Consider the following 16,672-nt stretch of genomic DNA (forward strand, 5'->3'; position numbering starts at 1 on the left):
TAGTTATCTGATACTTAACCAGTCTGTTTGTGAATATCTGTTCAATCCCCTAATTCTGTGATCATGTTGGGCTTTTCTCTTTTACATCTGTGATCTATGTCTTAACTATTTACTGTCCATGACTAGCTTGCTTAGTCTCTAAGACCCTAAGTGTTTTTATGCAGTTGTTGACTATATGTTTCCTCTGTACACTATCCATGTACCCCCAATGCAACTCTTATGTGCCCCAATCCCTTTATCCCCATATGAGATCTGTTTGTTGAGTGTTTATGAATCTGGATGTTTTATGACTAATTGATTGTCTGCTGTTTTCAAAAGAGTTTTGGTACTCTTCTCAAACTGTCTTTACCACCAAACTATTTCCTGTTTCAGAAAACCTTTTCTCTCCTATAGTCATCTCTGTACTATTTTCAAAACCTTTTCAAACTTTGTCAGACACTCTCACTTTACTCTTAGATTACTAGGTTCTGCCCCTCTGATATGTGTACTGCCTTGAGACCCTTGAGATCTCTCCGAACTCTGGCATATCAGGGCTGGCACTTCCACACTACAGAATAATTAGTTACTATTTGAGAAAGTCTGGGTGTAAGCACTGCCCGGGATCCTTGAGGTCCTTTGGGAACTCTAACACACTTGGACATGAAATTGGCTATGGAACTTTGGCATTTGAGACTACTGGAGGCTTGAAAATCATTTGGGCCTACTACAAGCTCCCTATAGATTAATTTCTGTTTATTTATGTAATTTTTTATTCAACTAATTGGTCTGTAATAATTATTGTAAACAAATAGTGGGGTGATTAGTGAAAAAGGTAGGGTAGTATATATATTGTGGGTAAAGTTGGGTAGATACCATGCCTATAGGGTCCATGTTGATTCAAATGTGTTAGTTATATTCGCTCTATTTCCACACAATTAGAAACCATACCTATAGGATCTAAAATGGCTTAATAATAGAGATCATGCCTAGAGGGTTAAAATCAGCCCTATAGAAATCATGCCTATAGGGGTTTCACTTTGGTTAAATGAATGTTGTTTGTTTTTACCTTGCTTAACTAGAAATCATGCCTATAGGACTTGAAACAGTCCAGTTAGAAAAGTCAGTTCAATTTACGTTTGTTTATCCTGAATCAGCTTAATTAATTAATCTGTCCGCTTCTTTAATAAGTTTTCAAACACCGCCTTAGTTAATACTGCCAAAAAGCATGCCTATAGGATCTCAAGTTGTCAGTTAAAAGTCGTTTTACTGTTTTACTGCATTTCTAATTAATATAGATATCATGCTCTTAGGACATCACTGTTATGCGCTTAGGCAAGCCTATAGGGCGATTAAAATACTGCAACTATAAAACCACATTTTGTTATCTGAGACTGCTCATACTCAACAGGTTTTTAAAAGAAAAAAGAATCACAAGGAAAGTTGGATTCAGTTCTTCGACACTTTGGCCTTAATTCACTACCGTATAATCTCTGCTCACCTAGATCTCATGTTCTACGGTTTTCTCATAATACTTGAAACTGTTGTTTGAGACGTTCAGTTATTTGTCCTGCTTGTGGAGGTAAATATGAGCCTTTAATTGTTCCTTCTTTAAATGCAGTCCTAATTGTTTTTGATTAACGCCTAGACTTTTCTCCTTTAAACACCTTAGGATAGTCTAGAACTACCTAAAATTAGAGGTCCTAATACCTCCAGGGCCACGAGGAAGGGACGGGTAGTGCACGCATAGGATATTTTTCAAGGTTACTAGAACGCTTTAGGCTATGACCAAGGGGAGGAAATTGGGTAGTAAGGATATGATGACTACACGCTAATGTCACGGGTAGCCCCTTGTTGAGGAGTGATTGCCGGGCATTGTGTGGGTATGATCCTGTAGGCTAACCAACCTAGGACCCCTCTTTCCAATTCTCATTGTTTAAACAAATTTTACTTTCCTTTATATATGTGCCACTTGTTCAAGTCTTTTCCCTTTGTTTCATTACTTGAATCATACATGAGTTAAAACATGCCCTTACTTGCAAGTACGTGGTAAAACTGTTTATCTGTTTATTTGACTGATTCACTATAAGTATATGTTCGGCCGGGACCCACCGTTGTGAACCGCGAGGGGTGCCTAACACCTTCCCCCGTCAAAGTACTATTTCTAGCCCCTTACCCTAAAACTCCGATAATGCAAACTAGTCCATGAGTTAATTGCTCAAAGTGCCCTAACGCACCATAATTTATTAGGTGGCGACTCTTCAAATACCCAATTCCCAAAAGGAAAAGAGTTATTTCCCCATGAAATGTCGAAACCCGGACATTCTCCGCGAGGAGGAAAAAAGGGGGCGCGACAGCATGGCAACTCTACTGGGGATTATTATTTAGGCTCTTACCATAATAAACTTATTTTTATGAATTAGTCCAAACATGCTCTATCCCAAGTACCCTTTCCCCTTATTTGAATTTAACTGTTTATTTTTAAGCATTTATGATTTCTTTATTTTCCTAAAACTGACTTGTCCTTTTGTTTTCTTCTTCTGTAACTATCGTTCAATTTTTTTAAATACCGCATTTATTATTTTTACGTGCAAATACTTGGCAACAGGCTATTATTGTTGCATATACTCCACATCATATTCCACTCGTTCGTATCAAAATCCTATAGCAACGCTTGATGAGTGGTTGCGCTCTTCCAATTTATTATCCTTAAATTCGAAACGCTTATTTGCGGTAAAACTAGTCGATCAGTGGTGCAGTCGACGGTTCCGTGCCTTTCCCCCTCAAGTTGTCCGCTTGAGGGTACCAGTCTAGACCCCCATAGTAACCTTACTCTGATTGAAATTGTGCATGCATCATGGTCAAACCTAGTCGGATTAATATGTTGTCCACATAATAGTCCTTTAAGACAAGCCTTATCCGAAAGTCCACCGGGGTTTCCATAATCCCAACGGACACAACCACGTTCTGTGCATTAATTTGGAGAACTAAATGCCAAGATGCTAATCATAAATGTATAAATAGTCGGGTATGGTAGGGAATAAGGGACTAACCCTTTTGTTTTGCAAAAAATGAGGCACGAGGTCCCCAGATTCGGTATGGTTAGCAACATCCCACCATTGCTACTAGATTGGTGGGAGGACCTTTCCTCAAGTGACAAGAAATACGTAAGAAAGTACTTGGACAATTTACCTTCTCTACTAGACATTGATCCAAACAATAAGTTGTCGAGGCTGCCACTTTGTTTTGGGATAGTGAAAGGGCTGTGTTCCGTTATGGCGACATAGAAATGACACCACTTCTAGAAAAAATTGGAGGACTTGCGGGATTGACTTGGGATAGCCCCGGGTTATTGGTGCCGGAGAACCGTACTGGTAAAGGGTTTTTAAAGATGATGGGGCTGAAGAAAAATGCTGACTTGGGATGCCTGAAGGAATCTTACATACCCTTCGAATATCTGTACGAGAGGTATGGCCATAGCAAGTCATACCGGACCTTCCATGACGAGCTCTCTCTCACTTCTTTGGGCCACATCCACCGCAGAGTGTTCGTGTTCATTGTGTGCTTCTTGGGTCTAATAGTATTCCCAATGAAAAGGGAAATAATCCACACTAGGTTATCCATGGTCGCCAAGACTTTGATGGAAGGGATCAACGGACAGACATACACCATAGTCCCCATGATCATAGCCGACATCTGCAGGGCTCTGGAGCGCTGTCAAAGAGGGGTCAAGCATTTCGAGGGTTGTAACATGTTGCTGTAATTATGGTTATTAGAACATCTTCAAAGGGGCCAGTACTGCCAAGAATTTCCGTGAATGGCTCTGAATGACCATATTGCCTTCCATCACCCCAAGCGGATGACCTACATTCCGGACAGGTTTGCTCAACCGAAAAGTGCCAAAGAGTGGGTGGAGTTCTTCGACAATCTGACCGAGGAGCAAGTGCAATGGATGTTTGAGTGGTTCCCAACGGACGAATTCATCATCAGATCCAGAGACGCTCCACACCTGGTGTTGATTGGGTTGAGAGGGATATACCTTTATGTCTCTATCTGAGTTATGAGGCAAACAGGCAGGAAACAGGTTGTACCAACCGTTGCCAAGATGAGTCATTACAGAGCAGACTTCCAAGACGACGACGTCAAAAGAACACCATCGAGCCTGACAGGTATCATGCAGAGTGCGAACCTCTCTACCCGACGTGGTTAGAAGACAATCTAAAAGGAATGGTGATGCCAGGAGTCGGTCAAGGGAATAGAATCATGGACGAAGAAGCTAAAGCTCAAGTCAAATACAACAAGCTGCACAAGAGGGTCCACGACTCTGAGAATGAGCACCGGAAAATACATGAGAGGAATGTGAGGTTGATCGAAGAATGAAAAGAAATGGCAGTCACTTCCAACAAAAAGTTGGAATATCTGGAGCGAGGAATAGTGGAGCTGGAAGGTAAAGTCATAAAGTGGATTGAGGATTGCCAGAACGGTGAAGGAGCTGAAGGAGGACATCTGGCCAATGCCTACTTGCTGCTAGGTCTGCGCGAGCTGGGGGACCTGTACGATGGAGTCAGGAAGATCGAATCTTGGGAAGGTCCTTCTGGGACCAAATAGGCTAGATTTATTTGCTTTCCTAAAATTTAATAAGGCCAAGTGCCAGTAGTGACTTATTTTTTTTCTATTATCTTAGTGTCGTTTTGAGATTAGTCTATTTTTCATATTATGAAATGAGGCATTTATTGGCATCTAAAGTTCTCCAAAATTATTTGTCGCTAGGCCTACCTCGGGCACAACGAGGCTCCCAAATTAGGACACGAATTTACATTCCCGCAATATGTGTTTAAATATTGCAACACTTCAAAATCCTTACGAACTTGTTACATTTTGTTTTTCCTTTATTTTGATTATTCCCATTCCCTAAGGTTGGTTCACTCAAACTGGCATCATCATTGTATCATACCAGATCTAGAGGCCCTCCACCTCCTCCTCCTCCAAGCAATACAAAAGGCAAAGGAAAAAAAATGGACGATTTAAGTGGTATTCGAAAGGAGAATGTTGAGAACGCAGAAACTTCAGACGATCGGAGTACTCTGGCACCAAATGATCTAGTCTTGAGATTGGANGCTGACCCAAACAAAGTAACTATATTCTCACTGCAAATACTCCTATTAGAATAAGTCCTAGAAGGACAAAGTCTATAGTACGCTTAAAGCATATAGACAAATCGGTTTCAAATAAACTTCTTGATAAAGAAGATGAGCAAATGATCAAAATGATCATAATAAAGGAGGCAAGTGATCTAGAAGATCACATGACATAACACTTCATAAAATCTCAAGAGAGATTCAGGTACCTAAAAATATGAATGAAGAGATCTCTATGTTATGTCTTTATGAAAAAATATTGAAACTGATATAAAATGTTTGTCGACGACATCTATGATAGCGCTAAATATATATGAGGATCTTAAGTCTGGAGAAACAATTCAAATAGAATTGGTTTCATATGAAAGACATGTAGTTTTGGACCTGCAGTTCAAATACTTGAAAGTATAAAGTCAATGATATGTGCAATCAGTTTTCGATATCTTATTTGTCTAGCATGACATGAAAACTTGATATGCATCTAAAGTCTATTATATGGATTATATGACTTAACAATCCATGAAGGATTTAAATAGCTTAAAGCATATAGAATTCATGGTCATGAAGTACTACATCCTCAATGCAATTTGTGCACAAATGTATCTTGCTATAACTATATGCATGATAATATGATAGCAAGAGTTTTCACCTCTATGTGAAGATACTGAACTGACGATTCCAACAAGATCATATGAAGACAATCCATCTCTATCAAGAATGATAGTTTCAAGGTGCAATATATTCATTCAAGTTAATATGGATGATTTGTTTATCAAATATCTACCAAAGATCTTTTGAAGATGGTGCACAAAATTGGAATGCAAATGCTTAAGGATGTGAAGTGATGCTCTCATGAGGGGGAGTTAATATGCGTTGTACTCTTTTTTCCTTACAAGGTTTTGTCCCACTGGGTTTTCCTTGCAAGGTTTTTAACGAGGCTACCGAAAGTCGTATTATTAGATATGTGTACTCTTTTTCCTTCTCTAGATTTTTTTTCCCATTGGGTTTTATTTTAGTTAAGGTTTTAACGAGGCACATTATCTGTTGAATAGACATTCAAGGGGGAGTGTTATAAATAGAATTTTATTTATGGTGAATGTCTATATTTAGAGAGATTCTAGGGTTTATTACTTGGTGGCTAAGTCACCCTCTCCCTATAAATAGAGGGTTCTGTTCCATTGTAATCATCACAAATCAATAAGAATTCTATTTCTCTACTTTTCTCTGCAATATTCTTCTTCTTTTATTGTTTCATAACAAGGAAACTTTTTTTTGTTAAGTTTCCTTGGGCAAGAAACGTGACAAAATTTAATGAGAGTGAAAGTTTAGGAAATATTTTTGTTAAGTTTCCTTAGGTAGGAAACATGACAAAATTTAACCAATTAATTAAGGCAAAGTTTAATAACAAATAATTGAAGAAAAATTTACCAAAAAATCCGAAAACTAAATTAATTAAGTGAATATTTTTAAATATTTATGAAATACTTAAATTACTATATTGTCCTATGGGAACTCTATGTTTTAAAGGGTAAAAAAGGCGAAGCCTTTGTGCTTTTAATATAATATAGATATAGATATAGATATAGATATAGATGTATGTAAATATTGTAAATACCTCCGTGGTCAGAAAAATCTTTCAATTAATTTTTTATGGTAGAAAGATCTGCATTCCTTATTAAAGATAGTGAGAAAATCCCAACGACCACGTGAGTCATGCGTGGCACCAAATCAGTACCTAGTCGACTATCGTACCTAGAATCATTCCTTGGTTGCTCCTTCCTTTTCAGAGCAAAACAAAAACATGGAAATAAATAAGGAGGGTGAATATTTAATTAAGCAGTAGATTTTTTTAGCTGTTTTTATACATAAAGCCAATATTCACATCATTATCATTATCATGATAGCATGAGAGCTCCATCATTATAGCCAGCCAAGATATATATATATATATATATATTATATATATATATATATATATATATATATAATACATATATGTTGTATACATACGTATAGGGTATAGGGTGGGCTGCTGTGGCTGCAGCTGCTTTTGTGAAAGGGGAAAAGTCAGACAAATAATACACTACTTTTTATAGAGTTTGGTATATGGGCTATTGATTTTCCTTTTCCTCTGCTTTCATAGGTTATGCCGTTTCAGCCCTAGGTGAAAAAAATTATTTTTTCGTGTTTTTCTTTATTTTTATGTGATTTTGGTATCTGGGTATGGATTTTCTTGTTGTATTTCGATGGAGAATTGAGTTCCTGATCAGATCTGATAAGAAATTGTTTTCTTAATGAGGCTGTAAAGTTTAAAGTTTGATTCTTTTTAGCTTTGGGATTATGATATTGTTCTTTTGGGTATGAGTTGGAATCCAAATTTTGGGATTTATTCTTGTTTTGTTGTATGCCTATTGTGTTGGAATCTTTATGTTTATTGGAACTATTGCTAAAACTATTCTTAATAAGGTTTTGGTTATTCTTGGTAAATTTTATGGAAGGTTAGGTATAATTGTTTTTTGTGTGGCTATTCTGTGATGAACTTATGGAATCATGGTGGTGACTTAGGCTTTAGGGTGTGAAGTTGAGTTCTGGTGTTTTTAGGATAAATGTATCTTATTGAAGTTAATGGTTCTGTTGATGCTTGGAAAAAGCTAGTACTCTGTTCTGAAGAACCTTGATTGTACTTCTACTGCTGTATTGTTTTTCTGAGGTTCTAACTAAGGGTACAATTAGTTCTTTGAATTTCGCTATTGTTTAAATGAGTAATATTTTAATTGTAACTAAGATTGTATCTTTTTACTCGTATGATCTTGTACCACAATGCAATGAGAGGATTATATGTGCTTTTAGTGATTGTTCATTGAACATAATGTGCTTTGAGCTACAAATATGACATAAGTTTGCTGTATATTTCTTAATCCAACTATTTAGAGTTTGTTCTTACTGTTTGATTGCTAGATGACATTTGTGATAGTCATGAATACTATTTTGAAGGCTGGTATATAAATAGATTTATAGGAAGGTTTTACCTGCAACTGCCTAATTATAACTTAATCTTGAACAACAATGATTGAGCTGATCTTAATGCCACTAAGCCTGTTTAGTGCTTATCTAGGTGAGGATGTTGACTGGGATCCTTGATTAGAATGCTTGCAAGTTAATGTAATTTCATTGCTTAAGTCTTAACTTGTTAAATTGTAGCTCTGCCATTGTCTATCTCAAGCTTAGTTGGCTTCTCTTGGTATTTTCCTTTTGTTTAGTATTGTGCCGTGACATACTAACTCGTCTTCCCTGGTTGTTTTTTCAGGATCCAGTAAACTTCAATTCCAAGAGAATAGTATTTTTTAGGACATGGAGCAAGTGTGCCTTTTCTCTGAATGCTTTGGGTATCGAGCTTTTTCATTTCAGGAAGTTCTTGATTGGCGGTTCCTCATCCGTAGAGATTTCCTTCTTGTTTCCTTTGTCAATTGCACATAGTGAACAGCTCCTCTTGGCTGTTCAGTACAGGAGGCAATTTGCAATTTCCATATAAGCTAGTGTGTTGGATGTTTAATGCAATTCCTCTAGTAAGCAGCACACCGTATGATGTCAGTTGTGACTGTACTGTTAACTACCTCGTGCAAATTTATTTTTACTAGCGCATTGCCGATACGACACCCATTCAAGACCCTTTGGAAACCATCCTCTGAGGTATTGCTGTGGGTTGAATGTTACTTTGTTATAGTGCTCATAATTTCTAATAGCCTTACATCATTTTTGGCTGTCATTGTCCATTACAGGGCTAAATCAGCAGATGCATGAATACATAGTTGGAGTTAGTTAGCTGTTTGTACACTTGCTTCGGGTTTGGTAGTTTCTATCTACCTGTCTTCACGATTCAGTTGACTGAAGACTTGGTATCAGACTAAAGTGTATTGGAGGCAAGGAGCTAATGTGCTGTTGAGAAAGAAGTTTCAATCATCTCTTGAACGTGTGATCGACCTGTTGAATTTAGCTGTTTGAGTCTCAGTTAGCTCTGAAGTAGTATCAAGATGCATTGTGGCACTTGTCTTTGCTTGCTTTCTCTCTCCTGTTACAGTTTTGGATCTTTTAGTGCCGTATATCTAACAAATAAGGCTGTGACGCCCATTCGTCCTATCATTGCTGGTTTTGCCCTCGTCAGTTTTTCCGAAGGAAACTAAGGGGATTTTGCTGAATCAGTCAGGCCACTAGTTCCTTTTAGTATTTTCTTTTCCAGTCATTCCGAGACCGAAAAAATTTCACTTAGTTTATGTGCTTGTTATCTCTCCGCCTCCAATAAATAAGTGTCCTACGTGCTATTGAAGCTGCAAAAATGGAAAGGTGCTGGTCTCGTTCCCCTTATTGTTATTGATTTCTTTTTTCTGTATGCTCGTCTAATTCGTCTTAATGGTGCAGGTACAAGATAATTAACGAAGTTGGTAATGGCACATTTGGAAATGTTTGGCGTGCACTTAATAAACAGACTGGTGAAGTGGTAGGTGTAGATGTGCAAGGATCAACAAAGAACGTACTGATGTTGCTGTACTTTTGAAGTCCTTTTAATTCTATTCATTTGTGTAACACAGGTTGCAATAAAAAAGATGAAGAAGAAGTATTATTCATGGGAAGAATGCATAAACTTGAGAGAGGTCAAGGTTAGATGATTTCCTTCCTTTGGGCCATATTTGGTCTTTCCTTTGCTGAGGATTCAATAACCATAAATCCTTTTGCAGTCTTTGAGAAAAATGAACCATCCAAATATTGTGAAGCTGAAGGAAGTGGTTAGGGAGAATGACATTTTGTACTTTGTGTTTGAATACATGGTATGTGATGGTTTCCCTTTGTATATATTTGTGACCAGTCAGTTAATTGAGTATCTAATTCTGTATGAGTTTTTGTAGGAGTGCAATTTATATCAGCTCATGAAGGACAGAGCAAAGCGTTTCTCAGAATCCGAAGTAAGAAATTGGTGCTTCCAAGTATTTCAGGGTCTTGCTTATATTCATCGACGAGGATATTTTCATCGTGACCTTAAGCCAGGTGTTTAACTTTCCCACTTTTTTGTCTGTAAATGCTCTGGGTGATGGTGAAGAGTTGACTTAACTGAAACTATCTTAGTGAATGACATCAGCTGTACTCTCTCTTGTTTTCCTTTAAGCGTCCTTGATCATGAAGATCCTGTATATGTATGGTGATGCAGTGACCCTGCTCCCTTTCTTTTTTCTTTTTATTTTTTTTCTCGTTATATCTTTAGTGATGCATTCACCGCGTCTCTTGGAAAACTAAAAATACATATTAGTGTTTGTTATAAAGATATTAGTATTAAGGCACCAAGGAAAACTGGAAGAGCTAATACAATATTTTTGTGATATATGTGCATGCAATCATGAAAATCTGCATATTATAGCAGTTGAATATGTCTTATTATGTTTATGGAGTTTATGACATCATAGTCCAAATGGACCAATTCCATTGTGATCTAACCCATTTTTACATATGATACTGATGGTTGTCCAGAGAACTTGTTGGCTTCGCAAGATATAATTAAAATTGCTGATTTTGGTCTTGCTCGGGAAATCAACGCTCAGCCTCCATATACGGAATATGTATCAACACGTTGGTCAGTATGCCTGGTCTTCTGTACCTTCATTGGTCTAAAACGTAAGCTTTTTTCTTCTGATCTCTGTTATGTGGGACTGCAGGTATCGTGCTCCTGAAATTCTTCTCCAGTCACCAATCTATGGTCCTGCTGTTGGTAAGTAATACATACTATACAATATCCGTTTCAGCTATTTCTTTCTGGATGTATATTGATTGTCTTTCAACACTGCAGATATGTGGGCAATGGGTGCTATAATGGCTGAGTTGTTTAGTCTTCGTCCTCTATTTCCGGGTTCAAGGTATGCATCTGTGGTTATAATATTGATTTCTTTGTGACTTGCATAAAAATGTATATAGAAGAGGAGAGGAGGGATTGGTGGATTGGAGACTGTCATTTGCAAATCATTACCTTTCTGTGACCGTCTACTGTACGCTCTTGTCCTCTTTGGGTGCAGTGAAGCAGATGAGATATACAAAATATGCAGTGTTATAGGGACCCCATCCAAGAGGGAATGGGCGCAGGGACTTCAACTTGCTAGTGCTATCAACTACCAATTTCCACAGGTCCACATTGCTCTCCCTTGCTATGAAGATATCTGCTGTTTCTGGATTCTTTTAATGGATTATTGATCGATTCTTAGAGGATTTTCATATTAGCTGAGCTCCCCCCTCCCTCGTCCTTTTGCCTTTGAATTCCAGTGTATCTTTTAAATCATTGTAAAGAGGGTCTTTTTAAACTTTTCCATTGAAAGAAACTATAACTATTCCTTGGCTCAACATAGAAAATGCTGTTGTTAGATTAACTAACGAATCCATCTCATTTGACATCTGATTTTGGGTTGACACCTGCTTCCTTGTTTTATCTGGCAGATTGCTGGTGTAGATCTTGCCTTGCTAATTCCATCTGCCAGTGAGGATGCTGTTAGCCTAATCACGGTAAGAAGGGGTTAAAAGCATTTATATCACTATTCTGAATTGATCGCTACATGGTTATATATGGACAAGAGCTCCTTTGTTTCTGAAGCAACAGAATGGTGTATCTGATAGATTGTCTTTTTATCTTATTTGTATTCTGCTGCAGTCTCTTTGTTCATGGGATCCTTGTAATAGGCCGACAGCCGTCGATGCTCTTCAACATCCTTACTTCCAGGTGGCAAATTCCTTTCCTTTTTTAACCTAATGTACATAAGTTGGTGTTTTGTGTCTCTATTAAACTATATAATATCATTTATGATGCTACAGAGTTGTTTTTATGTACCTCCATCACTACGCACCAAGACTGCTGTTGCTAAGACTCCTCCTCCGGGTTTGTGCTGTCTTTAGTATTTACTTGAAAGAAACTTGGGTTTTATGCTGCTTTATGATGAACCTAATAGGACTTTTGGTTGCTGTAGCTGTCATGAGGGGTTCATTGGAGCAAAAGTACGACAAGTGGTCGTTTGGGTCGTCACCCAACCCCAAGCCCAGTAGCTTCTCCACCGTTAAGTCACAGGTGCCTGTTAACACAGGTAACATATAATAATTTGAAGGATTTTACAGGGGTCCAACTAATCAGAGGGGCTAGTTCTTTGCACAAACCTTCTAATATTTTTCTTTCCTGAATTTAATTGTGAAAGAACCATCTTTTTTTCTATACACAAATTTTTTATTCATTCTGATACTTATACAATTGTAATTTCACACAGTGACTCATGTAACAGGCGTACAAAGGAGGTTGGATATGAATTATCAGGTATAGTTGCCTTGTAAACAACCTTTAGTTACTGTTTGCATCTGCCAGATGAATGCTGTGCATGACATAGGTATTCTACTTGAATCTAATCTATGCAACGAATGTTCAGGAACCAATGAGGAATGATAAATCCATGAAAGACTCTGTTAATCAACAACCAAAATACCGACCTCCTGTAAGGAATGTCCCAAGTAAGTTCTATTCAACTTAATATTTTTTCACATGTCTCTTGGCCAGAACTCCCACCCTCCTCTAATTTCGGAACAAAATACTTTGGTTTTACTTGTACAATTGTGTCCCTCCCTAAAGCTTTTCATTTTTATTTTTTTGGCTTGGCAGTGGTTGGTTCTGGAGTGACAACTCGTGCCATTTCGGATGCAGCTGAGAAGCTGGCGAACGTGAGCATTGGCTCTGGTAGAGGACCTACAAAGCAGCCAGTATTTAAGCCAATGAAGGCAGGAGGGTGGCATGGGCAGCAGGACTTGTTCCATGGACGGTCTCAAGAGTTTCTTCCTGGAAGAAGCTATTCAAGGAAAGTTGCTGGATGAAGAATGTTATAAGCTTGAGTGTCGTATTCTGTTCAAGTGTTATTTAGCGATAGTAGTCTTTATGTGCATGGCCCAGTTTGATGTTACTTTGGTGAGCCAGCAGTCTTGTGCTTTGCAAGTTTGTTTCATTTTGGTGATACTGTCACATCTACGTTGAAGATGTTGAATAAATGTGTTTGCTTGTTTTGGTGATACTATCATTTCTACATTCAAGTATTGAATAAATGTTTATGCGTATGAGATACTTAAAGATTCTTGCTATCTGTGTATTATATGTAATTTAAAATCTTTTAGCTGTTGTGCATATCCTAAGATAAAGTCGAACAAAGCACTTCCCAGGAACAAGTTTGATTAAACAAGTCACAAGATACGTGGTAATTTTAATTTGGTTTCCTCAACAAGATACGTGATCAAACCAGAAACATAAAAATGTAAAAGAAGGCAAAAGAATGAAACAATTAACAAAACGAAAACATAGCTAACTAATAAAAACAGGACGCTATGATCATTCATTATCCACTTGATGATCATGCCTACTTCGAACGCGGAAGCAAAATCTTGAATTGTTTCGATCCCAACGAAGCGCAATCACATCATCTTCTTTTAAATTCCTTCTCTTGACAAAGTAGGGGGACCAGCTTTTGATGAGTTGAAAACTATCGGTTGCCCATTTCTTGAGCGTTAAAGAATACTCTGATTGTGTATCCAAATCCCAGACATTAACATCAGTTCCACATAACTTTTGGCAATCTGTAGCTTTTTGTTCATCCAAGTAAGGTATAACGTATGTCTTCACCTCTTGTCTCGGCAACAAAAGCCTTGAAGATCCATTCACATCACTCTTTGTCAACTTCTTAATTATCCAGTGTTCTTCCGCAGGGGCCACCGGCCGTAAAATTAAACGCCGTTTCTTTATAGGAACAAGTTTCTGATCTTCTCCTTTTCTTTTTAAAACAGGACCGATATTAGGCTGATGGAACAACCTTTTGGGGGCACAAGAATCTTGATTAATGATATTCGGGGAATTAGAATTGGAGGGCAGCGTCGAGGTTTCGGGCATTGTACCTGGTAGAGAAAGACAGAGATCAGTTGAAGGCAACGGCGATGATGTTGATGGCGGAGGAGGATTATTTACAAAGTGTTTTGAAGCAGTAGCTAGGTTTTCTGAAAATTCTGGAAAGAGAGACAATGTTCTGGGTTTAGAAGCAGCTTGGTTTTGTGGAAAGAGAGACAAAGTGGGGAGTTTGGTGTCGTAGTGATTGTCGTCAAAGGTGGAGATGCATGAGAAATTACTAGCAGTAGTGGAATTTATTGATGACGACTCATGAGGATAAGCATAATCAATTGGTTCTGCCTTTATAACACTGTTATCTGAAAATTGTGGAAACAGAGACAACGTTTTGATATCGTCCTGAAGGGTGTTCATGGTCATGCACAAGAAAGTAGAATTGTAGGGAATGATAGCTTTGTTTTTATGATCACCCTCTTCCATGGCGCCGTAGTAATATGCAAAGCACAAAGCAGAATGAAGAATGAAGAATGGAGGCTCTCTCATTACCTTTTTATAGATTTTTATTATATTTCTCCCATAGAAACTCAAATTGGGATTTAGGTTTTTCCTTGAGGTTTTTCCGTTTCATAGGCAATATCGGACTAACCCCTTTATTCCCAATCAGAATAGGAAATTGAAGGGACTCATTCCTATTTACCTTTCTTGATAACCTCTATTTTTATTTCGTTATAATAATTTGAAATGCTGAGTGTTTAGAACATTGTGATCAAATTGTAAATAGGAATGTTTAGCTTCACTGAGAAATATGTAACTAATACTGCTTGTATTATGGTGATATATATGAGAAAAATTAAACATATGAAATGCGTGTAGAACTGTTATATATTTGCAATAAGATTATATTATAATTGAGAAATAAAATTATTATAATGTCGCATGTTTCTTGATTTATAATTTGGGTATGTCTAATTATGAAGGTTACTAGTGGATAAATTTTTTTGATTTATAAAATCAGGAAAGTTTTAGACTACTAAAATTAGTGTTGTAAAACACAAAGATGGTAACTTAATTAACTTTTTAATTTGAGAATTGAACATCCAAACATGATTTTAGTACTTCCCAATATGCTTAATTTTCAACCTTATTTTAGTATTGTCAACCGCATTCGCCATCTCTTGGCTAGGAATTGGGTGGTCTATATTTGATCATATATACAGGAGGCTAATTTAGTAGTTGATGGTTTGGCCAATAGCCTCGTTTGGAATGGCATGTAAATGTAGCTTCTTGTATTTCTCCGCGTGTTCGGGGATATGTTGTTGGAGTTTCATTTCCTCGCTTGATCTTTAGCTAGTTTTTGTTTGTTGATTTGTTTCTCTTTCGATAGAAAAAATATGCTTGCGAAATAGTTAAACTAATATGCCTTCTAAAGTAATTTGATAATTATTGAACTTCTAAAATAATAATTATATTAATCATGTCACGACCCCAAAACCTAACACGTCGTGATGGCGCCTATCCTGGTACTAGGCAAGCTTATATTTTCAAAAAAAAATTCAAAGTTTAACATAAATGAGTTAAGACATTTAAAATAATCGGAGTTTACAAAGAAACGGGGTGAACCCCAAAACATAAGTGCGGAATACTCCCGAGATCGGGGTGTCAGTAAGTCATGAGCATCTAACAACCAATCTAGAAACAAAGTCTACAACTGTCTGTGCCAAATGCTAATACAAGAGAGAAAAGATAATAAGAAAGGAGAGACAAGGACTGCGAACACCGGCAGTTAACTCGTAAATCTCCTGTACTCGACCAAGCATGAGCTTAACAACCTCCGTGACCGGACACACTTGGATCTGCACATAAAGTGCAGGGTGTAGCGTGAGTACAACCAATTCAGTAAGTAACAGAAACAAATAAGGAACTGAGAAGCAATTACGAGCTATACAAGTACAGTTCAATTCAGTAAACTTCAATAATAGACATGCTTTCTAATCCGACAGTTTAAGTCAAATTAGTTTTATACAACTTCAAGTTCAAGTAAACTGGATATAAATCTTCTGGAAATTTCACAACAATAATAGGCATCAACTAAGTGCAACAACAAGTGAAAGCAAGTACAGCCTCACAGGGCAACAGTCACTCAACTCATCTCAACATCTCAATCACTCAGCACTCAGCACTCAACCCTCAGTACTCATACTTAATAGGTACATGCGCTCACTGGGGGTGTGCAGACTCCAGAGGGGCTCCTACAGCCCAAGCGCTATGATCCGCACGGACAAGCCGCGTGCTGCACGGACAACTCACGTGCTATAACATCATATCAAGATCCGCACGAACAACTCACATGCTACAGTATCAAATCTAGATTCGCACGGACAACTCACGGGCTACTATATCCAATAGCTCACTCTCAGGCCCTCGGCCTCACTCAATCATCAACCTTCCTAGTCTCTCGGGCTCGCAGAAATCGTATAAATCAGCCCAAACAGAGATAATAACATGTATCAACAAGTAACAAGAAGAGATGGGGGTATCATAAGCAATTAAAGTCATGACTGAGTACAAGACAACAAATAGTAGCTAAATCAACTAGTGTACGACCTCTGCGGGTCCCAACAGTAATATCATATGGCCTAAGCATGATTTCTAGCATGAATTGCAG

At 37.7% G+C, this 16,672-nt stretch overlaps 2 protein-coding genes across 3 annotated transcripts; one reads left to right on the forward strand and one right to left on the reverse strand.

The window, feature by feature from the left end:
* Window positions 1-7,110: 7,110 nt before the first annotated feature.
* Window positions 7,111-13,245, forward strand: LOC109208271 (cyclin-dependent kinase F-4-like). Of its 2 annotated transcripts, none has more exons than XM_019371353.1 (18): window positions 7,111-7,278; window positions 8,422-8,804; window positions 8,894-9,455; window positions 9,531-9,609; window positions 9,701-9,769; window positions 9,848-9,937; window positions 10,016-10,154; window positions 10,632-10,734; window positions 10,817-10,869; window positions 10,948-11,014; window positions 11,171-11,279; window positions 11,586-11,651; window positions 11,797-11,865; window positions 11,958-12,021; window positions 12,110-12,223; window positions 12,416-12,447; window positions 12,557-12,638; window positions 12,787-13,245. In XM_019371353.1, the coding sequence occupies exons 3-18, from the start codon at window positions 9,448-9,450 to the stop codon at window positions 12,993-12,995; spliced, it is 1,353 nt and encodes a 450-aa protein (XP_019226898.1). In that variant the 5' UTR covers window positions 7,111-7,278; window positions 8,422-8,804; window positions 8,894-9,447; the 3' UTR covers window positions 12,996-13,245. The 2 variants fall into 2 exon arrangements, with proteins under 2 accessions (XP_019226898.1, XP_019226897.1); XM_019371352.1 differs by having other exon boundaries at window positions 7,112-7,278; window positions 12,401-12,447.
* A 133-nt stretch (window positions 13,246-13,378) lies between these two features.
* LOC109208273 lies at window positions 13,379-14,848 on the reverse strand. Its single transcript, XM_019371355.1, has one exon. It carries the CDS (start codon window positions 14,548-14,550, stop codon window positions 13,501-13,503), a length of 1,050 nt encoding a protein of 349 aa, XP_019226900.1. The 5' UTR covers window positions 14,551-14,848; the 3' UTR covers window positions 13,379-13,500.
* Between the last annotated feature and the right edge of the window lie 1,824 nt (window positions 14,849-16,672).

The sequence above is a fragment of the Nicotiana attenuata genome, unplaced genomic scaffold (genome assembly GCF_001879085.1).
Source record: "Nicotiana attenuata strain UT unplaced genomic scaffold, NIATTr2, whole genome shotgun sequence".
NCBI lineage: Eukaryota > Viridiplantae > Streptophyta > Magnoliopsida > Solanales > Solanaceae > Nicotiana > Nicotiana attenuata.